The sequence below is a fragment of the Condylura cristata genome, unplaced genomic scaffold (genome assembly GCF_000260355.1).
Source record: "Condylura cristata isolate star-nosed mole 26May11 unplaced genomic scaffold, ConCri1.0 scaffold00014, whole genome shotgun sequence".
In the NCBI taxonomy this organism is placed as follows: Eukaryota; Metazoa; Chordata; class Mammalia; order Eulipotyphla; family Talpidae; genus Condylura; species Condylura cristata.
The window spans coordinates 13,259,043-13,286,439 of NW_004567115.1; the positions used below are offsets into that span (position 1 = coordinate 13,259,043).

Below are 27,397 nucleotides of genomic sequence, written 5' to 3' on the forward strand. Positions count from 1 at the left end.
CAAACTCAATATTAACTTTTATTTTGTGTTCTGTAACAGTGCCGCCACCAAACTGAAGACAGTCAAGCCATTCAGGCAAGTGAAACCAGAGAGAAAATGTGTGGGTCACGTGACCTTCCTTCTCTGTCTGGTGATGGCTTCCCACTCTTGGATTTTAACCTCTGTGGAAGGTGCAGGCTTCCAGGAGTCCTGTGGGAGAAAGCAGAGAGATAGGAGAGTCAACATCTACCTGAATTTATTTTCTGTTCAGTGAGGAACTTAACCCTGACACAGAAGTGTTCATCCCTGATGCCACGCTTTTCTGCTAGTGCAGGCACATGCATGGCCATTCTTTTAGCGGCCTTCTCCATGGCCTGCATGGCCACTCTGCCTTTCTAGGTAGTGCTGTGCATCACCATGGCCTCCCTGGCTACTGTCAGAGTTCCCTGACCTGAGTTTACCTGACTAGAAGGAGTCTATCCTCTCAGACCACCAAGCTGGGGGTGGAGCAGAGAACAGCAGAAAGATAGACATTCTCCCCTCATGGAGGGTCTAAGTTAAGTAAGTGTCACTGGTGACTGCAGCACTGGCCTTGAGCAAGCATGTTCCTTATCTCAGAATTGCATGGGGCAGCTTTTAAAATGCATGAACTCTGCTCCTGGCACAGACTTACTGAGTCTGTCTCTCCAGAGCCCAGGGCTCAATATTTTAAGGACTTTTATACTTTTATACATGAAGTCTGAGGAATAGCCACCCCGTAGCCACATGGGATGGCTTCACATATTCCAAATGATTTTAAATGATTAGATGACATAAGAGTGTAAAGATGTGTTTCATTGCATTTTAATCTTAGGAATCTGGTGTTCTAGATGAGTGGGGTCTATGGCAACTTTATGGTTAACAGAACTTATTTTTCAAGAGCAGCACTATGTAGAACTTTCTGTGATGATGGAGTGTACTCTCTGAAACGCGCTCTCTGCTTACCCATATGGAGTTACCTGTAACTATTGAGCATTTGAATTGTGGTGTGACTGAGGAACTAAATATCTAGTTTTGTTTAATTTTAATTAATAGAAATTGAAGTCGCCCACCTCGCCAGAGGCCACATACTAGACAAGCAGCACTGCGTGAACAGGAGTTTCGTGCAAAGCCATGTGCACACACACTTCCTTTTCTTAGTAATAAGACAGAATTCTGTACACCCAGGTAGTTTCTGCTTATGTGTCCTCAGCCCATGTCCCCTATGCCACCTGCCCCACAAGTAGCCTTTCCTATACCCTGGTACTCCATGCTCCCTCAATATTTCATCTTGTCCATGTGGTTACATCCCCAGGGGGGCCACAGCCCAGTCTTCCTTTTGTGCCACTACCCAGAACTCTGCCTGTAGTTGCTGCTTCCCAAATGTTGTTCCGCTACTCACCTGAGGTGGAGCATTTTCTCAGGTTTGTCACAGCTGTGACATACTCTGCTCCTAAGTATGATTCATATGTTGCTGTGTCCTGAAGTTTGGCCAAACATACGGTGCCATCTTTGAACAGAAGGTCCTTCGTTTGTGAGTGGAACAAGCAAAACTTGTTGGAGCAGTCGGATTCATCTATTCCAAACTCAGCCTGTTAAATGGACAAAAAGTGCATAAGGACTTGTGTGCACGATCAGTTGGGAACATGTGGGTTGGACAGAGGGGTAGGAATGGTCCGTGGGAAGAGAGACAACCTGCAGTGGCAACCTTAGAATCTTCCCATATCACCTGGCATTCAGCCATTTTTTTTGCCTTAGCCTCTAGCTTCTGTAGCCCCAAAGTCCTCTGTGGGGTCCTCTTTGCCCCCATCTCTTCTGGAATGTCCTATATTCCTACCCCCCCCCCATTCCTAATTTCTCTGGTATCTTTTCTCCTTATTGACCATGTCCCTTGGGAGGCTGCTGATGAGAAATGAAGACAGAAACATTTCCCTTCCAAGCATTATTGTCTCAGAAGACGTTAAGTGTGGGCCACCCAGTGAGGGGGTGGGACAGGTAGTTGGTAAAAGTTCACATTTGGCTGTAGCTGAGCCTATCTTAGGTAGGAAGCTTGACTACCTCAGGCTTCCTAAGGTCATAAGTGAAGTGAAAATTTAATATTCCATCTAGCACCTAAAAAATGTTCATTAAATGCTCTCATCATTAGTTATCTCAACAGGATTCACAGAAGTTGTTACTGTGATTTGAGCTACAGGTGGAAGTCGTTGCTGAGGGGAAGGTGGTGTCTGAGTAAAGAAGTTTTGGGATTAGAATAATCAATCAGTCCTTCCCTACCAGGCCAGCCCTGGGTTACTTGTTCCCCCAGTCCCCCACCCAGGATAAGCTCTCGTAGCAGGGCCTGTGTTTTTCTAGCTGTTGGAATGGTTGATTGGTTCTCAATCTGCCAAGCAAGAGAAACATGGTCCGCATTTCATGACATATCATGAAGGCTGAAAGACACGGTAGGTCTCCATTTTTAAAAATAGTACAATTCAGGAAAATTCAGGTGCCACAGAGGAAGGTGGGGGTGAACAGGAAGGCAGACAGAGGACATCAGCTAAGGACTTATCTCCAGTTAGCAGGAGACATAAAAAGAGCCAGATCTGGGACATCCAGTTTTCCCAATGATGCTCTCTCAGTTCTGGTTTCCAGAGACACAGTGCTACAAAATGGACTAGCCCCTTCCACTTCCAGTCAGGAAGAAAAGGTGGGAATCCCAGCTAGCCATACCTGCTGGTTGAGTAACGTCTGGCGGACACAAGCTGCCTTATCTTTCCGAGTCACCACAGCATGGTTGGGCCCCCGGGCTAAGAAGCAGTTCTCAGCCTCACTCAAAGGTTTCCTGGTACCATCAGGGCACAGCAGTTGAAAACTATCCTGTGTCAGACCCTTAGCCCAGTCTTCAGTGTTCTTTCCTGGAGGCAGAGAAAGTGGGTCAGCCTCAGTTTATGGTTTTAGTCAAAGTGCCTTCACTGGTGTGGGGGTGTGGGTGTGTGTGGGGGGGGCGTGGGACCAACTCACTGGCGTGTGGAGGACCCAGCAGCCAGCAGAAGCACATGTACTGTGGTTACAGTGATGTGGAATGAAGAGATGCCCACACAGCTACTGGGGGTGGGGGAGAGTCGGCTCACACCAGGAATCCCTAAAGAATCTTCCCTTCTAACCTGTCCCTTATAACTAGGGAGCATGAACTAGAGTCTGTGGATGATTTTCTTTTTTAAGGTCTGAATTTTGGGCCTCCCTGATGGTGCAGGGCTAACGTCTCAGCTATTGAGCTATTGCCAGCCTCTGTAGCATGAGTTCAATGCCCAGCCAGGGAGCAGACCCACACGGTGCAGCAGACCTCTTCTATCTTGCCTGCTGCTATATTTCAGTCAATCCACTTGTTCTGCTCCCCACTATGTCTTTGGTGAATCCTCTTACCCTCTGCCCTTTTGGCCTACACCCCAGTTTTTGTATGCATAAATAAATATCTATAAATCTTTAAAAAGAGAAAAAAACCCTGCATTTCTACTAAACTCCAAAGAATTTGGACTTCTTGCTCTGGCATCACAAGAATGTGACCCTTTAAGCAGCTTGACCATCTCTGTGCTCCACAGATCAGCACTGCCAAACATAAGCTGTCTTTTGGATGCTGAACAGGTGCTAAACTCCAACTTGCCTTCCTCGCCAAGTAAATGCACATATCCTCCCAAGCCTTCTAACACTTCTCCTCTCGTTCCTTACCCGTCCCTCCCACTCAACATCTTCCAAATGACATCTATCATCCTTCTCTCCAAACCCCTTCTGTTCTGTGTAGTAACTTGAACATTTATTCAATAGTATGGTCTCAGCTCTCTGCAAGACACAATCTTACTAAAGGGGAAAAGCAACTCAAATACCAAAAGTAAAATTAAGGACATAGATAATATATTCTTATGGTTTGTGGAACACACTCAGTGCTGAGTGAGCTCAGAACCAGCACAGCGAGAGAACAATACCCAGGGGAGGCTGAATGAGGGAGGCAAGGTCTCAGGTATGCCTCACCCATAGCATTTCAGGATTGAGGAAGGAGAAAGAATGCTTCGGTGGGAGGAAAGAAGGCCCTGGCGAAACTCAGGGACAGGGACAGGGACAGGCCTCGTGTTGCTAGTGGGGCAGAGGACAACTAGCCTAGGGACAGGTCCAAGGCGGTGGGGTCACACCAGGGAGGCACACTCAGATACTAAAGGCCTTGAAGGTGGGATGGAATATGGAGTTTAGGTAGGAGAAAGAGTGGGTCTATGAGGTTGTATGAACGGAAATCAATGTTAACGTATGAGCCAGGCACACAAATTGGAAATTTAAGTCAAAAATAAGATGGGAGGTAGTTCATAGGAAATAGTTATGAAGGACCTTTTGGGAATGGCTCACTAAATTTGTATATGGACTGTGGATATGATGAATATTAAGTCCACATCAATACAGATTTCCTGAGGGTTCCTTGGACAGGATTTGGGCCAGTGGGTACCTCATGGTCCTTACTGCTCTGTCTACCACGTGAACACTTCTCTCTTACTGAACAAGCTGTCGAAAATCAGAACTCTTGAGCCTGCCAAACCCATATCACATAACAAAGACATCCTGAACACAGTGAACCCGGGGACCCTGATTTATACAGACAGAGGAATATGTGTACATACCGTCAATGTTCTGCAGGACAGCATCTATTTTCAGAAAGGCCACATCTCCTTTCTCAACCAGACACCTACAGAGTGCCAGGCAGGAGAACAAAGAAGAGAGGGAGTCAGAGGGCAAAACCATCATTTAGGAGAGCCACACTGACGTCCGAGCTGGCCATCTGACAGTCATCATAATGCCCGACTGTCACTGACCTACCATTAGCACTAAACCTCCCTACCACAAACCTAAATAACAAAAAAGTAAACAAACCTTCCAGTTTGTTTTATAGTTATGCAATCTCAGTTCTACATGCCTAACCCTCAAAAAAGCTGTATCATTTTCCCTGTAATTATAGATATTAGAAGGTAGTTTTCCAGTAAGGTGATTCTTTAGTCACATACTACTTTGTAAAATTGGAAACTGTGGACAGTGAATTTATTCACTCTAATTCACAATTTGGTTTTGTGACTTCATTTACTATGGGCACTTTCAGTTATAACACCACCCTCACTGTGCAGCTGATGGATTCATGAACTACTAAGTTACATGAGCCTGAGTATTAGAAAGGACATTAAAAAGTAGTAAGGTCATAAGGTGCACACAAATGTCTATACAAATGAAATATCTATACTTGGGAATATAGAAATCTGTACCTTGATTTTTTTAGAGATTTAATTGCTTTATTAATTGACTCATACATCTGAGAGCAACTCATCTAGATGTTGCAAGGGATTACACAAAATGTAAGGTATTTATAGACAGCAAAAGAGTAGGATAGGTTATTTTTTAAAAAGTTATTTCAGGTAAAACTATGTCCCTTGAAGGCAGACAGTGGGTTTTATCATTGCTGATCTGGAAATGGACTTGACTTTTTTCCAGTTCCATACTAATATGGTTGCAGGGTCCACTAACATGCATAGCAGAACATAGGGCAGACTTCTATTGTCTATATTAAACTATGGTAGAGTTTTCACATCATGGCATGAGTGACATTTTGGACTAGGCAAAATGTCACTGTTGTTGTTGGATGTTGTCATATGAGAATTTTAGGCAACTTCTACCAATTAGAGACCAGGAGCACCCTCCCAGGCCCGACCCCATGTGATAATCACAGTATTTTCAGACACTACTCAATGGGCAGGGGATATATTCACTGTTGAGAACTTCTAACAAGCACCTGAGTGCTAGTTTTGCTATGACAGCTCTGGAGGCAGCGCCCTGAAGGGAGCTGGGTACTCTTTCAAACATTCTCTTCACATGTTGACTAAACAAGACACCTGATGCGTGCAGGACTAATGTTTGGAGACATAAAAATTCACTTAGCTCCTAACATGAATACTGGATGGTGTCACTAGTAAGTGGAATATAGAGAAACTAAAGTAAGAGCCAGAGAAAGACAACTTTAAAAGCTACCCCTTGAGGGTCTTCCCTGGTGGTGCTTCTTACAGCGCAGCTTCTTACAGCATAGCACTAAGAAGCTTGCCACAGCCGCCTCATCAGGAGTTCAATCCCCAGCCAGGGGATCTGCATCCATGGTGCAGCAGACCTCTCCTGACCCGCCCGCTGCTCCCCTCAGCAGTGTACTTTGTCAATCTGCCTGTTCTGCTCCCCACTCTGTCTCTAGTGAAGCTTCTCACCACCCCTGCACCTCTGGCCTCTACCTCAGTTCTGTATACATAAATAAATAAATAAATCTTTTTTTTTTAAGCTACCCCATGAAAACTATGAACTAAAGCATCCAAAGAGGGGAGGGGGGTGGTATAAGAGTAGGGACAAAAAGGGCAGTGAACTATGGTGATGGACTAGAGGTGACTAGAATTCAAAGAATTAAACTTTTTGAAGTTAATAAATGAAACATAATTACTTAGGGGAAAAAGACAATCTCACCTTAGTTCCTAGAAGGGGATTTTCTAAGCACTTCGGTTTATTTGTATATTCAAATGAGGGGTAAAGGACTCACCTGAGGGCCCCAGTGTAGCCATAGTATCTCTCGTTGCTGTTGGGAAGACACTCCCTTCCAGGAGCAGAGGCTGAGCCAATACACAGATCACAGAGACTGGAGTTGCGTCTGTACCCCGGGGCGCAGCCTTGACTGAAGAATTCATCTGTGCAGAAGGACAAGAGGAAGTGAGCTCTTGCCAAGCACTAGGAGTCACCTTCATTTAGCACATACCACGTGTGCATGGCCTAGCCGAGGAAGCCATGCTTTTTCTGTGACCTTGTGCCAACTCAGAACCTATTGGCTTTGGATTAAAAGGAAACTTAGTTGAGGCTCTGCAGAGACGTTAGTGAGCATTATGATTTAGGTGGAAGGGATTCCATGGGGACTCTGACAGTGACATCACTCGTGAAGAGAGAGAACAAAGGAAGGGATAAAACTAGAAGTCTCACTCCCTGAGCTTGTGGCATCTTTTCTTAAATAGTTCCTTCCTTTGCTGTTTTTTAGAAGAGGCTTTAGAAATCCAAGGTCAAGAAAGAGGGTTAGGGCTCCCTGGTGGGGCAAAGGGGTTAAGTCTCAGCACTATGGAGCTATCAGCAGTCACTGAATCATAAGTTCAATCCCCAGCCAGGGAGGTGACCCACATGGCACAGCAGCCCTCTCCTGTCTCGCCCGCCGCTCCCTTCAGCAGTGTAGTTTGTCAATTGCCTGTTCTGCTCCCCACTCTGTCTTTGGTGAATCTTCTCACAAGGCCTGAGTTTTTGTATGCATAAAAAGATAAATCTTAAAGAAAAAGAAAACATTTGTCCACGGTGAACTTTCATATAGCTTTTTGGGAGAGCAGAACTAAGCTCATACCTGAAGACATTCAGAGATCACAGGGACTAAATTGATTTCTCTACCTTCAAAGGGGTGTAGGAACGGGGCAGTCACTTGATGAGACTGCTGGGACCTTAAAGAGACCTGAGATTCCACACATGTCTGCAGCCTACCCAGCCTATGGCAGGGACTGCAGCTGCCCACCCAACATCCTCTTCCCCTATTTCTTACTAATAATCTAGTTTGTTTGTAAAATGATAAGAACTTTACTCTCTTAGAAAATTTCTAATATACAGTATAGTATGATTATCTATAATCACCATGCTGTAGCTTCTGTTCCCAAGATTTCTAATTGAAAGTTTATATCTTTTGACTACCTTCCCCCATTTTGCTGCCTCCCCACACCCAAGTCCCTACCTCTGGCAACCACCAATCTGTTGTCTGTATTTATGAGTTTAGATTAAAAAAAAATAGATTGGGGGTCATTCTTTTTAGATTCAACCTACAATTGAGATCATACACTATTTGTCTTTTTCTCTCTGACTTATGTCATTTAGCATAATGCCCTTAGGGTACATCCCTGTTGTCCCAAATGGCATGCTTTCCAACCTTTTTTATGATTGCATAATACTTCATTGTTTACACAGGTATCCAGGTATTACACAGCTTTTTTTCAAAGCTTGCATCATGCCACTTCTAACTGAAAGATCTCTGAAGAGGATGTTCGTTGTTTGGACAAAAGGCAAAGAGTGAAATTAGCATTCCTGTTTGTTTTGCAGTTGGTGAGCCATTTTGACTTAAGGAAGCTTCATAGTAACCTTTCATGGTTTACAGGCTCACAGATCATTTATCCATTTTTCTACTCATGGGCCAGGTTTTCCCATATTTTAGCTGTTGTAAATAACAGTCCAATGAACATGGTGGGTACATATCTTTTCAAATTAGTGTTTTTGTTGTCTTCAAATACCCAGAAGTGGAATCTCTGGATCATATGGTAGTTCTATTTTAATTTTTTGAACAAAGGTATAGTTTTATTTTGGGACGAAGCATTTCCAAATAAAAGATGACATTTCCCAACCTCTTTTATAGCTAAGTGTGACTACTATGTACCTAAGCTCCAGATAATGACAAATTACTTGAAGTAAATGGACTAGATCTCCTGGGTGACTCCCTTAATAAGGTGACAGCAGGTGACATAATCTTCAAGATGCACTAAGTCCTGGCTCTTGAGGGGCAAACCATGGGGCCCTTGAAGATGGAGGCCTCCTGCTTAGAGAGGTGGAGCAGAAAGAAAGAGGGAGCTGGGTTTCTAAAGACCATATCACCCATGGACTGTTCATCTCGCATCTTTTTCATGAGAGAGAAAAGTAAATATATATTCCTTAAGCCACTAGGTACATAGAAAAGAGCCATTCTGATTCACCCTCCTATGCTTGCATCTATTAGATATTTCTTTTCGGTATTTCCTTGCGGTTTACTTCAACCAAATGTTACTAAGACAGAAACAGTTACAGTATGTTGTACTATGCCATTCTCCTCCCCTCCTTCTGGTCTGGCTCTGACCACAGCACTCTCCCAGGAGCACTCACCAAATTCACACTTTTTGATCTTGCTGTGGAGAAGACCCATGGGTATGTTCCAGCCAGCGGTTCTATCTACACCTGTGTGACAGGACTTCTTGCCTTGCAGAGTGTCCCAGGTGATGCTGGGATCTGATGCCTTCACCACAGCCACAGCAAGATACCCTATAAGAAAGACACCAAAAAAGGAAGGGTTGAAAACTTTGGGCCTTCCAGAGTGTCTGTCTGCAATTAGAGCCTGCCATCTCCCTTTGAAAGCAAAACTATCCTTCTATTTTGGAAACGGTCTTTCTATTAATTGGCTGAAGTGAGGCACAAGTCACTTTGTGAGACTAATCTGAACTTAAAAAAAATAGTAAAGGTCTCCCTGGTGGTGCAAGGGTTGGAGTCTCAGCTCTATCAAGCTATTGCCAGCCCCTGCAGCATGAAATCAATGGCCCAGCAGACCTCTCCTGTCTGCCCACTGTTCCACTCAGCATCGTATTTCAGTAGATCTGCCTATTCTGCCCCCCCACTCAGTCTCTGATGAATTCTTTCACCTCTCCGTGCCTCTGCCTACAACCCAGTTCTTGTATGCATAGCTAAGTAAAAAGAAATCTTTTAAAAAAAATAGTAAGAATGCATTATCATCTGAGCAATGACTAACGTATAATAGCTGCATACAGCTACTAAAGTTATAAACTAGCAACTCCCCTGTGGGATATGAAAGGGATGGACCCTGAAGTATACATATAACACCAACATTTTATACATTAACAATTATTAGGACAGAGTAGTAAATGACCAATAAACTACAGAGATTAGTTTGACTTGATATTTTGTGATAAGAATTCAGTTTTGTAGCAAAGTAACTAGGAAAGTAGAAACTGTCAAAACCAGCACAGCTGCCATCTTTAGCAGCAAACATATCCAGGCCCTTAAAATTGGGAATGGGACATCAACCCATGATTTCAGTTTTCCAATTTAATTAATTCAATAAACTATAACACAAAACAGAGAAGCTGTATTGTACATGGATTAAGGACAATTCTTTCCATATTTTCCTACAGAAAATATATAAGAAGTGATCTTAGAGTGATGGGGAAAGTCTGGGATCTTGTCACTAGGGAAAGTCACAAGGACAGAATCATACACCAATGGCTAGAAAGTGAACTGGAGAGGCCTAAGCTTAGGGGCCCTCGGGGCTCAGTGCTCACTTTGGTGCAAGATGTTCTAACTTGCTTGCACCCCCATCTCTCCAAATTCACCTGCTCTAAGAGCCCTTGAGAGTGCTGGTTGGCCTGGGTGAGAGGCTGGCTAATTTCATATTCCTAGATGCCTGCCTAGTATGGCCCCTCTCCTCAGCCTGGCCAGGCACAGATTAGCATGACTTCTTGCTGGTGCTAGCTTTCATATAAAGCTGCACAGGCCTCATGTAATGGGATGCAGCCCGGTATGCTGGGGGCACATCATTCGCTTAATGGATATAGCAGCCTGGACAATTTATAAACATTCTGAGCCACTGGTCCTCTAATGCATCCTTACAGGACAGCAGATCTACCTCACTGGACTAGGTGAAAATTTCTGAGTGCAGGTCGTGGTCAGTATGGAAGAGTTACTATCACTATGAATTACTACCCTTCTGTAAAACTTTTGTGTTTTAAAAAGTTGGTCTCGGGCCCTCCCTGGTGGCGCAGCGGGTTGAGGCACTGCCCTAGGAGGCTTAGGCCACTTCCGCATGGGTTCGATCCCCGCCTGCCCCGGAGGTGACCACATGGCGTGGCAGACTTTTTCTGGCCCACCCGCTGCTCCCCTCAGCAGTGTACTTCGTCGATCTGCCTGTTCTGCTCCCCACTCTGTCTCTGGTGAATCCTCTCACCCTCCCCATCTCTGGCCTGTACCCCAGTTCTGTATGAATAAAATAAATAAATCTTAAAAAAAAAGTTGGTCTCTTCTATTGCCACATCTACTTTGGGTTTGAATTTAAACATATAAACTTACCTTACTCTTTCCCAAAAGCAATGGAAATTTTGGAAATTTATCTTAAAATTCATAACATTACCAGTCCCAACTCACCTCTTTCTGGTGAGTTTACACACTGAGCTCCTTTAGTTTCTGGAGAAGTAAAAATAAAATCATCAATATCTCATTTATAGTGATTGGAAATGTTGTCTTTCTTATGTTGCAGCACAGAGTAAACCTAGAACCTATATAGTGGTAAAATTACAAAAAAGTTCAGGCTATGTGGATTATGCAAATTCACTTGAGCTCATGGCCCTCTAGAATTTACTGTGAATTTCAAGTTTTCTGCCCTGACTATCCTTGATCACTGTGCTTCTTGCCAACTAAGCTTGAATCCCAGCATCAGGGCAACAGAAATGTGAGTTTTAAAAACAAGAAAACCCTTTTAGGGGCCTCCCTGGTGGTGCAGGGGTTAAAGACAGTGCCATCAAGCTATTGCCAGTCACTGAGTTCTCCCCTAACTCGCATAGCATAGCAGACCTCTCCTGACCCACCTGCTGCTTCCCCCAGCAGTGTACTTTGTCAATCTGCCTGTCCTGCTCCCCACTCCATCACTGGTGAATCCTCTCACCCCCTGCACCTCTGGCCTACACCCCAGTTCTGGTATGCATAAATAAATAAATATTTTAAAAGGAAAAAAAAAAAGCCCTTTTAGGAATCCCAGGTGAGAACGGTCTTCTGCAGCAGGTTTATTTTTAGCTAGAGCTTCACAGGGCATCACCCTGGTGGGAAGCCCAGAGAAAGCTCCCATCCTTCAAGATATCTGTGGGATTAGATAGGAAGGCGCCTGAAGCCTGGGAAGTAGGAAATTCTTAGTAAGCAAGAGCTTTATGGTGATACTGTATGAATCAGGCTGTGATGTTCCCATCTCTCTCCATGAGGGAATGAAGCCCAAGAGGCACATCTCCACTTACTGTAGTTCTCTGCCAGGACAGGCACCAGCCCACACATGCCCGCTATGTAGATATAGCCGCCGTCCAAGCTCATGGCATCAGCTTCTCCTTTCTGCAAAGACAGCACATCACACCAGATGAAGAGAGGCCACCTCCTGTCCCACCTGCCCTTTTAGCTATTTCCCTGAAGCAGCCTTCCAGCAGGTCACGCAGGTGCGAGGAGACAGCAGGTGCTAGTTCTGGACCCACAAAGGTTTAGTAAGGCACACCCAGTGCAGACCACCAGCTGTGCGCGTTTTCACCCCGCTACACTGAACTGATAATCAACTCTAGGTGCCTTGCTTAATTTCTTCAGGAGCAAAAACTCACATTCTCTCCTCCTGTCCCAGAGAGGAATTCTCATCTGCAAGACAGATGAGTGCAATCTTGAGGGGTCTTGAGTTTGCGTCTGTGACAAAGTGGCTGTGTCTGTGACAAAGGGCTGGGGAGTCCCTCCCCAAATCTTGGCCATATGGGCTCAGTGCTTAGTGCAGATGAGATTTTCAGTCTACGAATATGTCCTAAATCTACGAATATGTCTAATTCTCAGATTTAAGAAGCACTGAATGAGGGAGATGCATAAACCCAACAAAATGACCAAACATTCCAGTGGGGCTGGCAGTATTCTTTGTAGCAGTACACGCTAAAGGAATAATCAGACAATTATTTGGGCAAAATGTCTAAGTGGGCAGAGACAGGTAAGTATGACTCAGAGTAGCAAAAGTGTAAAAACAAACTAAATGATGTTATGGACAAATGGCAAAATAAATAGTATCATATCCACACTGTGGAACAGGTCACAATTTTAAAAGGCAACATGGGTAGGACTGGAGGCGACTATGCTAAGCAAAAGAAGCCAGAAGTAAAAAGACAGTTATCAGTCCCTCCCTGGTGGCGCAGCGGGTTAAAGCACTGCACTAAGAAGCTGAAACCACTTCCGCATGAGTTCGATCCCCGCCTGCCCCGGAGGTGACCACATGGTGTGGCAGACCTCTCCTGACCCACCCACTGCTCCCCTCAGCAGTGTACTTCGTCAATCTGCCTGTTCTGCTCCCCACTCTGTCTCTCTGAAGTCTTTTGCCACCCCTGAGTCTCTGACCTGTACCCCAGTTCTGTATGCACAAATAAATAAATATTTTTAAAAAAAGACAGTTATCAGATGGTCTCTTATGTGGAATGTAAAGTGACCAGAGCAAGTACACTAATAAATCACAACAAGAACAACTCTATGACTCCATAAGAAATACAATGGCTCGGGTTCTTCCTGTTGGCACAACAGCTTAAAGCACTGCATAATGAAGCTTGCTGAAGCCACTGCAGCATGAGTTAGATCCCCGCTAGGGGGAGGTGACCCACATGGCGCCACAGACCTCTCCTGACCCACATGCTGCTCCCTTCAAAAGTGTACTCTGTCGGGCCCTCCCTGGTGGCGCAGCGGGTTAAAGCACTGCACTAAGAAGCTTAAGCCAATTCCTCATGAGTTCGATCCCGCCTGCCCGGGAGGTGACCACATGGCGCGGCAGACCTCTCCTGACCCACCCACTGCTCCCCTCAGCAGTGTACTTCGTCGATCTGTCTGTTCTGCTCCCCCACTCTGTCCTGGTGAATCCTCTCACCCTCCACATCTCTGGCCTGTACCCCAGTTCTGTATGAATAAATAAATAACTCTAAAAAAAATCTTTAAAAAAAAAAAGAAAGAAAGAAAAAAAGTGTACTCTGTCAGTCTCCCTGTTCTGCTCCCACTATCTCTGGTGAATCCGCTCACCCACCGCACCTCTGACCTGTACCCCAGTTGAATAGTAATAATGAGTTATACGAACATATCATATCTCTTTATATGATCCCATTTAATAAGATTTTCTCTCTGAGGAGATTGCCCAGCGCACCTGGCACTGCTCACGAGGTGGCAGGCACCTGCTTCGTGGGCGAGGGACATGGCTCAGACTGCCCTCGTGTGTCGAACACAGAACCAGGGCCTAAAGGAGCCCTTCAGATCTGCAAGCCCTCATGCTGGGGCCTCACAGCGGGGGCATAGTTCTTGGGACTCGGGGTTCACACTTTATTCCCAGAAACGCTCATCCAGACTCGGGACAGGCAAACAGCAGTGGCTGGGACTCTGTGAGGCAGGAAGGACTCACCGAGATCTTGGCAATGCAGTCTTCGGTGGACTCCGCGGATTCGCACTCTATTTTCCCGCCACTGTTGACACTCCATTCATCACACTTAGCCCTCTCGTGGTGGCCAATGGCACACCACTTCACCTTCTTGCATTCGTCCTTTGAGACCTCAGTCCCTAGGACATAGGAAAGAGAGAACCCAAAGTCACATGAGGCACCAGGTGGTGCCCGCTGGTCCGAATGCCACCAGCTCTCCCCAACAACACCCCAACAGATTCTACTCCAGAAATCAACCTCTGAGAAAGCAAAGGCAATAATAATTTCTTGGTTGACCTGTTATTGCTTAGATTTAGTCTAAAATAATTGCCTTAGAGAAGCCTACTTTTCTTCCCCACCCTGGACATTATTACACTGGCTATGGGGGTGTTTTATTTTATTTTTTCAAAAAAATTTTTCGACTAGCTTTTAATTACCTGAGCTGTATTTGTTACTCATTGTTTATCTTCTGTTCTCTGCAGAGAAACAAAAACTTGGCCAGAGAAAAGTGTGCCTGTCTGGTTCTCCACGGCACCCTCTTTGTTCAGGGAACACAGGTGTGATTCATGGTCCATGCAATAATCCCTTAAGTATTCAGACTCAGTTCCAGGTCTCTTTCTCAAGGAAGCCTTACCTCAGCTCCAGGATCTGATTTTCTTTGTTTTTGTAAGATCAAGATACTTTGTTCTGACTTATTTCCTCTGACTATATGCCACTTGTAACTGATCATTCGATAGAATGACTATTCATTGAACATTTTTCTTCTCTGCTGGAGAGAAAGTTCCATGACAGTAGAATCTAATCTATGATTATCTCACTGTTATGTGGCCAACAGCTAGAATAGTTTATGACTGCATTGTCAATAAGTGTCTGCAGAGTGAATGAGGGCCCAATTGCGGGAGCAGGATGGGCCTGTCCAGATTTCCAACTATACTAGTCCTTATGTTGACATGGGCCTGGCTGCAGATAGGTAAGTTTGTAGCAATCCTAGCCTATTCTGTTCTGTTCTATTCTACTTGACTGACTTTGTGCCAGGTTAAAAGCTTCACAAAGGAGAACCCTGATTTATATAATGCTGGTATCGATTCAGTAATTTTAAACATGAATTTCCTTTAAGCCCTTTGGTGATGCCCAAAGCCATCTCATGATGATTAGTGCCATTTAACATCAGTCTAACACTGGGCAGCACAGGCAGGCACGTAAAGGAGCATCAGGGCATGTGCTCAGTATCTAGAAAGTACTGAGTTCCACCGTCACCCGTTTGCAAGCTCCTCAGATCACATCACGCTTCCTGAGTACACTTACGTGTCTCTTCCTTGATGTTCCGAAGAGCACTGACATACTCGTAACCCAGGAACATCCAGGTATCCATCTTAGCGGGAATCCTCAAAAACCCCTGAGCAGAGTCCTTAAACAGAAGGTCTCTTCCATGACTGTTGCCAAAGATCTGGAATGCTTTAGATGTTTCTCTGCCAAAATGTTCCTGTGCATAATCAAACACAAAAAAATAGTGAATGGCTACAGTGAGAACTGAGGCTGCAAAATAGGGTTGAAGAAAAACAAAGACCCCAGAAAACGAAGTGTAAGAACAGCAAAAACAGAATTTAAAGCAGGAAACATTTGAGATGGCAGGAGAAGGCAGTCAGGCTGTTCTAGCAGACCCAGTGCATTGTCCACTCACAGCCTGCCCAGGGCCAGGCCACACCCTAGTTCCTGAAAGTGTTTCTGTGCCTCTCTTGTTGGCTGAGCTGACAGCTCACTGAGTACGAGAAATGCATCTGCCTCAGTGGCTGCCACTTCAACTTTTGGTAAGAAGAAACTCTGGACAGGAGGAAGTTGGCAGCCTGGCTTTCCACTACCCTGGGAAAACAAAGTCAAGGGAATGTAGCTCCCTTGCAAGTCAGGCTAAGGGACAGCAGCAGAAGTCCTCCTGGGAGATCAGGGAAGGCCACATGGGGGTAGAGTCTTGGCCTTGAAGGCCTAGTTGAGATGAAAAGGAACAGAATAGAGCAATAATTCACTGGTCTGAGTGCAAGGGCCTAGCAGTGATAGTACAGGACTAGGCTTTATGTGATCCTGACAGGACTCTGCTTGGGCACATTTTGACAAGTGAATGGCAGGTAGCATGGCTCCCACTATGTCCTAACTGCACAAGGACATAGTGGCCATAGTTCTGTCCATCCATAGTGGCCAGAAGGGACTGCAGGAAAAGCCCGAGTTCCAAGCAGACATCCCTGGATATCAGGCCTGACTGCCCTCTTCTGGCATCCCGAACACAGGAAGGGGGCCTGGTGGATGGGAATACCTGGGCATAGTTGAGAATCTCCCAAATCAGGTCCTCTTTGCCACCCAGGCTTCGGGCCACAACGGCATGGGAAGGGACCTGTGCCAGGAAGCACTCCTTGTAGTCTTCCACGGACTTCCGGGTGTTGTCCCTGCAAAGCAGCTCATACTGGTCCCTGTCGGCCTTGTTTTTCAGGTTCTCTGGGTGGGGAGGAAAGTCCAGAGGAGCCAACTTCAGAGAGTTGTCAGCTATGATCTCCCCTTCCCTTCCCTTTGAATCCCAGTGAATCATAAAATATGTCAACTGAGAAGTCTAGAGCAATTATTGCCCATACAGGATTGACTTCCCAACCCCCAAATAGATCTCATCTCAGTGGGCAGACTGTAGGCCAATGTTGGCCAGACCTGCCCCCAATCTTTTGCTTTGGCAAGACTGACCAGGATCAGAGTCCCTGTGTCCATGAGATTGAAAAATGGAAAGTGGCCCAGAAGTCCCAGTGGAGACCCCACAGGCACATACCTCTGCATAGGTAGAAACCTATGCAGTGAAAAAGGAAGAACATTCTAGACACATGTCTCACCACTGAGCATGAAAAAGGGATCAGGAAAAAAAAATAGGACCCACTGGTCAGAGGGGATCTGCAAATTCTCTCTCTTACCAAGTACCGTTGTGTGTTTGACAAAGGCCACCTCCCCAGCGCCATCCACCAGACACCTGTAGGGAAACACATGTTAGGGAGATTCCTGCAGGGCAGGTCCTTCTTGACCTTGGCATTCTGATCACACTGTCCAGTGCAGGGACTGAGGCTGTGAGATGATTTAGAGCATACACACCACTGAAATGCCTGTGTGAATGGGGTGCTAACTCCTAGAGTACTGTGATGGTGGGGTGGGGGGTGAGCTTGCAGAAGCTGGAGCTTCCTCCTCATGTGCTCCCAAGCAGCAAAAATATAGTAAAGGTATTTTAAAACAGAAGATTTTTCAGACTTTTAAATGAAGTTATAATGTCTCCTGAGGAAGGAAACGTGTCCAACTAAGGGAAAATAGGGACCAGGAAAGAGGCCCAAGGGGACCCTCTAACTCACTTGAAGGCACCAGAGTAGCCGAAGTATGGTTCGTGGTTGGAGCAGGCACACTTGTCAGCACCGCTGCCGGCGCACAGCTGACACAGTTGCGGGAACTGCTTCATATCCGCACAGGGCACACAGCTGCCCCCGAAGAAATTAGCCGCTGCTGCTCAACAGACAGAGAACACAGGGCATCAACCAGCCTGGCCACAGACAATTACAGACCCCAGCCCAGGCTCACTGGGGAACCAAACAAAACCAGTACATCCCATTTCACCCTCCTGCATGCTCATTCATCAAGATCAAGGGTTTCCAAAAGAGACTGCATAACTCCCGGCCCTCTCACCGGCCACACCCACACTCCCAAAGGACTACTCTGTGCTTACCACCCACCATTGCCTGTCTCAGGTTGCTAGCAGCCCCATTTCCTGTCTTGTCAGACTGCAAGGGGCGCAGGTCCCTCCTCAGAGCCTGACCAGAAAAAGGGAGACGCACTTGGAAAGGCGCAATGCATGCTCATGGCCAGCAGAAGCCACCAGAGAGAAACCTCCAGCAGAATGAAACACATTTGGTTGGCGGCAAAGGGGAAGGACCCCTCAGAAGCTACAGACACATCCTGTAACCTTGGCCCTGACAGAACATCCTTTTGTCAGGCTAGATACTCTTTCCCCCATTCTTCAGGACTGCCTCTGATGGAGTGTTGGGAAGTCAGAGAAGAAATGGTTCAGCTGACACCCCCTAGCTCTTCTGTCACAGCAGATCTGCCAGTTTACAGCTGATTCGCCTCCCCCCATCACACCCCCAGAGTCACCACATTTGTCTAATCATGACAGAGTGACTCCTGGGTGGCCAGTGTGGGCATCACGAGAGATGCCTACCAAGAGCACCCACCCTCCTGCCAGCTTACCTTTCAGCAGAGATTCATATGGCTGAGGCAACTGCCAAAAGAGGTAGCCCAGGGGAATGTACCAGCCAGCGGACCTTCCAAGGCCAGTGTGGCAGGTCTTCTTGCCTTTGAGCTCATTCAGGTTGAAGTTGGTGCCCTTCTTCACCACGGCCACAGCATAATAGTGGGTTTGAGGATCTACAATGACATGGTGTGAATGAAAGACCCTCCACCTGGGCTACAGGGGAGCAAAGGAGAGAGCAGAGGCCACACCCTTGGGGGGCGGGTTAGGTCACAAGGAGAAGGCAATAAGAAAAATCTCCCTAGGCTTGCAGGAGGAAGCAAGGGCTACAGGGAAAACATTTGTAACAACCATCCAGGCCAACACAGGTGAAAGGTGGCCACATACACATGTGCCCCAAATGTATTTCCCAACCCTTCTGTGCAGAGTATCTACCAACACCTACCAACTCAAACCCTGCAGAAGCAGAGTCCACATTCCTGACCTCCTTCCTCCTGGAAAGAGCCTGCCCTCCCAACATGTTCCCAGATCACCCCCATGGATAGACAGTTGCTTTTGGCAGAGGCATAAAGCTGTGGGACTCTGAGCATGGGCTCCAGCACGGTCTCTCACCTGTGTGTGGCATGGATGGATTTGGGAGGACTCCTCCATGAAGCTCTGAACCCCTGGGGTTCAGAGCAGGCTGCACACAGTTTTTGTTTCTGCTGTTTCTCTAGGTACCACATTTCCTGCTTCAGGAGGTCGGTGTCAAGACCAAAGCAGCCAGAGAGGCCCGTTACTGCCAAAAGAGCCCTACCCCCCCACCCCCGTTTCTCATTTACTCCCCATGATGAATGTTCATCAGTGTCTAATCTCCATTACTCGCCTGAACAAGACTCAGTATCTTCAGAACAAAACCAATGACTCCCTCCTGGGTTCCCAGGGAGAACTTACTGTCTTTTGATCCATAGTACTCTGCCACTACAGGCTTGAGGTTGTAGGGGGCCAGGCCTGCCTCGAACACCAAACCTGCGTCCAAAGTCACCGCATCTGCATCATTTGCCTGAAAGGGAAGAGACCAGACCCCAGTGAAGCATCAGAGGAATGCCCTCCTAAATGTGGGGGTGACCAGTGGGGTTTTGGCTCTGAGACCACAAGAACCCTCTCCTAGACCAGACCACATATAACACTGAAGACTTCATTGATCCACTGTCTTCTTATCTCTCCTGCATAGGAGAAGGGGTAGTTTATTTTTCTCTTTTCCCTGGTGACAAGTCTAGCTCTTGGCTCAGAATCCTATTGTGATTTTGCAGGACAAACCTGAATTTCAGAACCTTTACCTGCAGGCATCCCTGGGAAAAGCTGCCTCCCCACACCAGGCTGGGTACGGAGAACACACAGGTTCAAAAGGGTTTGTAATCAAGGACTCGGCTCCCTCTACAGGCCCTGCTCTTCACATATTTACATTTCCAGATCACGGAAGTGCTTTCATGTGCTGACCTCTTTACCTTGGGCCATCTGCTGAGGTCATTCTCAGGCCTTCTGTGGGGCCCTCCTTATGGGGAAGAGGAGCCTTGACCACCTTTTTCCGCTCTGGCTCTGTGCTCAGTTCTAGCCCTTCCTGTGCTGGGTCCAGACAACTGTGGGAGACGTGTTCAGTGACTGGCCTTTCTCTGGGCTTAGCTTCTTCCTTATACTCTGAGTTAAATGTAAAGCGCTAATTGTGACTTCATATGGCTCATTGCTCCTTTAATCCAACTACTCAGACATAGTACAACTCACTACCAACTCACATATAAAAGCAGAGACACAGAAAGTTTAAGAGGTTTTTCAGGGCATGTAACTAGTAATTCATGAGGCTGGGCTTTGAATTCAGGCAGGATTTATTTATTCCATTACACTGCTATTTTCTCATGCAACTTTTTTATTTGTTTGGTTCGGTTTCTGCTCCTACTACTTGTCATCTTTAAACTGAATTCACTTGAAATGTGATAAATATCTCCCCCTGAGGTCTAGAATTTATTTATTTTTAACTGAGAAATACCATATTATGTATAGGCACTTGATAAACAAAATTTACTGCATTTTCCGGCTTCAAACATCTCTAATCAAAATGACCTCTTTAGAAGCCCCTGCTAGTATTATAAATAGTTCTTAGTGATTAAATTACAAGGCACATGCTATAGCTCAATAATCTGAGTCATGTTATAGGTAAGTAATAAGACAATAGTATTTCTAAATAAAATAACAACAATAATGTAAACCACACAAAGTACTTGTTGAACTGAAACTTTTACTTTAATAATTGGGGTTATTTATGTTGTTATCATAATAAAATAAATAACATAAAATTGGCCACTTAACCATTTTTAAGTGTGTACATCGGTGCCATTACTACCTTCACCCTGAACAAGGACCATTTATTCTACAGCTATACACTGACATGAAACAATCTTTGCACTTCCTTGATATCACAAAAGGTAGGTTAAACCTCTGGAGACTTTCCCCTTGCATGCCACACACCATCGAATAAAAATATATAAGTAAACAAAGAGGAGCTTTAGCCAAAGCAATGAGTCTTGGGAGCTTAGTAGCCAAGGAGTTAAGTCCTAACTCATGGGGCCTGTGAGCAAAAGGCACTGTAAGGAGAAATTGGACCAGCAGGGTGGAGAGGCTTCAAGTCAAGCCAGACTTCCCACATACAGATAACCAAACTCAGACGAAGGTCAGCTCACACGGGGTGAGCATTCATGGGAACGACAGATTGGGGCTTTTGAGGCTTTTTGGAGTTTGGAACTGCTGTCCAATAGAATGGTGAAGACCTCTGCATGAGCACAGAGAAGGCTTAAGATCACAGAGGTAACTCTAGAAAAGGAAGTGATAGAATAAAAAGAAAATTTTAAACCGGCGTGTCTCAAAACAAAAACTATGACTGTTGAAATTTAAAAAGTGAATGAACATGTAAGAATTGTTCCTGGATACTGCCAGAAAGAAATGCAGAAGTGGAAAGTATGAAAGAAGGGTTAAGATATGGAGAGAACATTAAAGAAAGGCTAATGTGTTACCTTGGAGTCCTAGATAAAAAAAATTAATAGAGAGATGAAGAGGGCCTCCTCATGGAACAAGGAATAAGTCTCAGCACTAGGAAAGGTAATGGCAGCCACTGAGGCCTGAGTTCGGTCCCCAGCCAGGAAGCTGACCTAAGTGGCATAGCAGACCTCTCCTGTTCTGTCCCTACTCCCCTCCGCGGTATATTTCAGCCAATCTGCCTGTTCTGCTCTCCACTCTGTCTCTGGTGAATCCTCGCTCACACCCTTCTCTCGCAGCCCCCACTCCTTTTCCTGCATCTCTGGCCTATTTGCCAGCTCTTACATGCACAATAAATAAATCTTTTTTTAAATTATTTTTTTAAAAAGAGAGATGAAGAAAAGGTAGTATTTAAAGAGAAAATGGCTGCAAATTTTCCAGACTGATGAGAAACATGATTCCACAGATCCGACCTCAGCTGGCTAGTTCCACAAGCAAAGGATCACAGTGAAGCTATAGAACATCAGAAACCAAGGAAATGAAGTTGCAGAATTACCCAGAGATGATGAAAGGAATTAACAATGTAGCATCAGCGTTTTTGATGGCTAAACTGTAAGACAGTGGAATGATATGTTAAAACAGTATGGAAATGTCAAATTAGAATGATATAGTCAGCAAAATTAGCATTGGGGAGAAACAGGGTGATTAAGGCATTTACAGAGAAAACAAACACTCAATTGAGGAAACTTAACACCGAGAGACTGGCTCCAAAGAGGCACGAAAGAAATAATTCAAAGAAAAAACATCCCAGAAGGATGTTTTGAAATAAGATAAGAGACAGTGAATAAGTTAAGTGAAAAATATGGGTCACTTGAGATAGTCTTCTGTTTCTTTCTTCCTCACTCTCCTCTTTGAGTTTTTGGGTGGTGTACATACACACTCCTCCCCCACCCACAGATATGTATTTATATTGATTTATTTCTTCGTGGTGTCTACAAGTACATGAAGTATCTACTTGTTAAAAAAAAAGTGGACATAAAATATTAAGTACTGATTTCTAAACAAGGGAAAGGAAAGTCTGAGCTACTGTACTCCAGAGTCCTTTTATTCACTGGGAAGGGCCTTGGCAATATTTTACTGAAACACTTTGATAAACTAAAAGTGTAGAGCAAAAAATGTAAGAAAAATCATTAAAAATGTAAATACTTCAATTCACTACTAGGAGATAGGAAGCGTAGAATACAAGGAAAACAATGTAGGTAAACACACACACAACTCAATTTTGTTTTAATCAGAAAAGGAAAAATCAGAAACAGGCAAAGCAGTACTAAGATAAATCAAGAAACAATATATGAAGTAAATCCAAATGTGTAATAATAATGATAATCATAGTCTAAATTTACCACATGAAATAAATGAGATTGTCAGAGTGCATTAATAAAATTTAACCATCAACAGTTTTCACCTAAAACATAAGCACATAATTAAAAAAAAAAAAGCAATATGCACACAGAAAGTTCAAAGTTAAAAGAATGAAAAAAGATCTAAGAGGAGAATACTGACCAAGAGAAAGGTGATGTATCATGTTGTATCAAAAACAGAGTTACTCAAAAAGCACTGACTAAAAGAGAGAAAATTTCATAATGATAAAATATCAATTCCAGCAAGAACACTATAGATTATACTCTCATATGCTGTTGGCAGAATGAAAATCAGATTTGCATAAAAATTAAATACTTTTGGTATTGTCTTAAAATCAAATACACACCCCATGGCACAGCAAGTATGCTTCTACATATACATTTATTTAAGAGAAAAGGAGCTATCACTACCTTTGTCCCAGAAGATTTGTATAAGAATTATTCCTTAAGCCCTGATGGGAATAACAAGTAACTGGAAACCACCCAAATTGCCTAATGACCAGAAAAGAAAAAATAAATTGTGGTATCCTAACATAAAGAAGTATTGTAGAGCTATGAAAAGGAGTGAACAATAATCGGATTCAGCAACAATAGATACATTCACCACTGTAATTCCTACTACCATCCTAGTGAGGAGGGAAGAGTCAGCCTGGGAAGACAGCACACAGTATTGCCATGTTTTTCTAATTTTGTTTTTAAGAAGCAAAAACCATGTTGGCAGTCATTCACACATACCTACATAAGTCTTAAAATGGAAAGAAAAGTCCAGAAAATCTTAGGATTGACTCTATTTGTTCTGGACGGTAAGTGCTGGATGGTAACTACATGAGTAGTGTAACATATGCCAGCAAGTTATACCACCCTAAGTGCCGGCGGGACCATTACTGCCCCACAGTAGTTCTAGAAGTAATTGACAATAACCAAATTTGGCAAGCAAGTGGTGACTGGTATTATTTTATATTATTGATATTATATTAAAAGTTAAGAGAGGCAAGCCCTCCTGATGGCGCAACAGGTTAGAGCTAGCATTGGGAAGCTGGCTGTGGCCGCTTCAGCACAAATTCAATCCCTGGCCAGGGAAGTGCTGCCCACACAGCACAGCAGACCTTTCCTGACCTGCCCGCTGCTCCCCTCAGCAGTGTGCTTTATCAATCTGTCTGTTCTGCTCCCCACTCTGTTTCTGGTGAATCTTCTCACCACCCCTGCACCTCTGCTCCAGTTCTGTATGCATAGGTAAATAAATCTTTAAAAAAAAAAGTTAAGAGAGGTATGTATGGATCAAACCTGGGAATATGTCATATATCAAGGATTATAATTAAGTCATGATCGTAACTAAGTCATGATCGTGTGTCTCAGACACACACACACGCGTGCGCGCACACACACAGACACACACACACACACAAACGCGCGCGCACACACGTTGTTTTTGCAGAATCACTGATTCCTTCAGTTAATCATGCGCTATCTGGCTGAGTTTCCATCTCCTACCTCATCCCTCTTTCCAGCCTCCTGTTTGTTCTATTCTCACCCTGGCTTCCCTCCAGCAACTCTGACAAGCCCAATTATCCCCTCTTTCCTGTCCTTTGTATAAGCCATTGTTTACTGCCTGGGGGATTCTACCCACACTCTTGGGAGGCTCATCCATGCTTAATCCTGGGGTATCAGTTTTATTGCTTCACCCCCAGGGAAACTGACACCAACACAAAGCAAGTCACCCCTGAATTCTTTCCCCTTCACAGTTTGTACACATCCTGAAATGACATGTCTGGTGGTTTGCAATATTTTCTTCTCTTCTGACTAAACTGCAATAAGTTCCTCAACACTCAGGACCACACACACACACACACACACACATACACATTTAAGTACAGGAATGACCTTCACAGTGTGGTTGGGACCAGCCATCACCTGCCATCCCTACACAGTTCCTCTTCTCTATGAGCAGGTCTCATCTACTGCCCACATATCAAGAACTTCCAACCAATATTATGGGACCATTTTGATATTCTTGTTTTTCCTTGAGTTCAAAGAATTAAGTGGCTCAGAAAAGTCACCTCTACTAGCATGCTGGATTTTGCTTATGTCTCATTAAAGATTACCACTCCTACTTCCATTTCCAGAGTGATTTCATTAGCCGTGGGGTGTTAGCGTCTCACACCTCAGCACCCCTGTGGATGAATACACAACTGGTCCCATGTGACAGGAGAAAGTGAAGTGTGGATTTCCTCCCTCTCCCATTAGACAGCAGCAACTTACCGAGATGGCCTTGACGCACTCAAGAGGAGAGCTTTTCTTCACACAGGAGAGACTCGGACCATCTGCAGAAAGGGCTTTTCTGAAATCCTGGCACTTTGCTTCCTCATGATTTGAGAGGGTGCACCATCTCACATTTTTATCAGAGACAGCCAGACACAGCCCTAGGGGAAAGAGGCCAGAAGTCTCTGAGTCACTGGGAGAAACCAATATCCTCAGAGGGTCTTGAAGGCTAAGTCTTGTGTCCTCCCACCTCCCACTCCTGTCCATGAACACTGCGGGGCACAGGTTCCACTGCGTTCTGAGGCTGAGTAGCTCATGACCTCCCTATTAACTGCTGGGTACCCTGTGCTGACCAAAGGGGCGCCAACTAGACCATCGGCCCTGATTTGGAGACCGCATCTCCTCCTCTGTGTTCACCATGCCTTCTTCTCTCCCCATCCAGGGAATGCCATGGTGCTTAGCCTCTTTGGGATGACAGATCATTTTTAACCATTTCAAGGCACTGGCTTGACACCACAAGTCAGGGAAGCTGACAGGATAGAAATTAGTATTTATTTTAAAGATTGATTTATTTATGCATACAGAACTGGGGTATAGGCCAGAGGTGCAGGGGCGATGAGAGGATTCACCAGAGACAGAACAGAACAGGCAGACCGATGGGTACATTGCTAAGAGGAGCAGTGGGCAAAACAGGAAAGGTCTACTGCACTGTGTGGGTCACCTCCGGGGCCAGGGATCGAAATAGCACTGAAGTGGCCGTGGCTAGCTTACAGTGCTGTGTCCTAACCCTTGTGCCACCAGGGAGGGCCCAAAATTAGTATTTTTAAGAGGTGAAGGAGCAGAGTTCAGAGAGCAATGATGATTTACCACATGTCACACAGCCTATTACTGACTGAGACTGGCATAGAAACCAGGTCTCCAGTCTTTGGTCTCTGCCCAGGGAACAAACGAAGATACCCTTTTGTGCTGTTTTCCCCAACTTGGCCAGCAGAGGTAAATGATTGCTGAGATAACAAACTTGCCTTGTCATCCTGTGTTCCAGGGACAACTAGAAACTCCAAGATGGTTAGTTTCCCTCAGCTCCTCCCACCAACTTTCCCTTCCCCTTGGCAGCCATTAGCCGAAGCTAAAACTACATCTGCAGTCATAAAAAATCATATAGTTATAGATGTACAAGTATCGTCCCCATCACGCGAGAATTGGCACTGCCCACGCCCCCTGCCCCATCTCCGCTCTGTGACCAGCACAAAGCTAGAGAAGAGGAGCACAAGAAGACTCCAGTTTCTACAGGGTGCATATGGAGACCACCACCTCTTTATCCCACCTCTTTATCCCACCTCTGCCACGGAAAATTACAGGAGGCGTCATCAGCTGGTGTAGACGCTCCCCCAAAACCACCTCGAAAACCACCCCGCCAGACTGCGGGGAAACTTCCCTACTGAGATCCTTTGGGTAGGACTTGTCCTGAATCATGCATTCACTTTACACAGACCTATAAATTGTGTGTATCGGAGGTGGGGGTGGGAGGGAAAAGGCAATTAATGTGGGGGTGACTCTCAAGGGGAGACTTTTTTCAGGAGAGACAAATAACTAAACATGGAAACCTTCAAAAGTGTAGTGAACATAAAAGGGCACAAAATCCCAGCAGGTGGTGAAAGCGAGAGAGGTCACCAGAGAGGTAATCCCGGAAAGCGCATCACAGCACCGATGTGTGCAACGAACTCCGATGTGTGTAACGAACTCCACTCTTCTTGTCCCCTGATCCTGAGCCTCACCTGACTCTCCCAGGTCGGGACTATACCTACCCTTCGCATTTGACGCCCAGTTCTGGCTTCATACCCCACGTTCTGCGCCACTACACGCAGGACTTCATCATCACCTACGGCTCCCATGGCATGTCAGACTGCCAAGGGGTTGGGTCAGATCCTGTGAGGCTTTGGATGTCCTGCTAACCAGTCTGAACTCGACAAAGAAAGCCACAGCAAGGGGATAAACACGGTGGAAAGGCTGTTTTACTACTACATGCTTACTGGACAACTAGAGGAGAAAAGAAGACACGCAAAGGTGGCAGAGATACAAGCAGGACCTGCCGGTGAGAGCAAGGGTGTGATGTCCCCGAGGGACCGAAGCAGGTGCACGGGTACAGGCGGGACGGGAGAAGGAAAAGCCATCCATCCGGCTTGCAGTCCCAGCGCAGCGCGGATCCCAGGGTGCAGGGGAGGCAGAGCGCGTCCCGCTGGCAACTTGACCCTTCCAGGAGCCCTCACTCACCCAGGACAGCGCTGGCCAGCAGGGCGCGGACGGCGAGCCTCATCCTCCCGGGTCTGCTGCGAGCAGTCGCGAGCACTGACTGACCAGCTTCTGTGCCGCTTTCCTGCGCACAGCGCCCCTTTATCCCAACCCAGCACAATC

The 27,397-nt window shown here is 45.5% G+C and overlaps 1 protein-coding gene across 1 annotated transcript; it reads right to left on the bottom strand.

The window, feature by feature from the left end:
- TF (transferrin) lies at positions 1–27,397 on the bottom strand. Its single transcript, XM_012724938.1, has 17 exons — positions 27,257–27,397; positions 24,986–25,146; positions 19,233–19,341; positions 18,299–18,475; positions 17,410–17,557; positions 16,984–17,039; positions 16,347–16,525; positions 15,347–15,524; positions 14,027–14,181; positions 11,871–11,961; positions 11,011–11,049; positions 8,965–9,120; positions 6,578–6,722; positions 4,638–4,702; positions 2,707–2,891; positions 1,400–1,589; positions 1–189 (listed from the first exon to the last, which is right to left on the bottom strand). Exons 1-17 carry the CDS (start codon positions 27,297–27,299, stop codon positions 155–157), a joined length of 2,112 nt encoding a protein of 703 aa, XP_012580392.1. The 5' UTR covers positions 27,300–27,397; the 3' UTR covers positions 1–154.

What these genes read in the sequence shown, in the direction of transcription:
- TF (XM_012724938.1), bottom strand. Translation starts at nt 27,299, where the DNA reads ATGAGGCTCGCCGTCCGCGCCCTGCTGGCCAGCGCTGTCCTGG. An exon ending in GCTGGCCAGCGCTGTCCTGG is followed by an intron (nt 25,147 to 27,256) that starts GTGAGTGAGGGC and finishes TCTTTCCCCTAG; the next exon opens with GGCTGTGTCTGGCTGTCTCT. An exon ending in GTACTATGGATCAAAAGACA is followed by an intron (nt 18,476 to 19,232) that starts GTAAGTTCTCCC and finishes ATGTCATTGTAG; the next exon opens with ATCCTCAAACCCACTATTAT.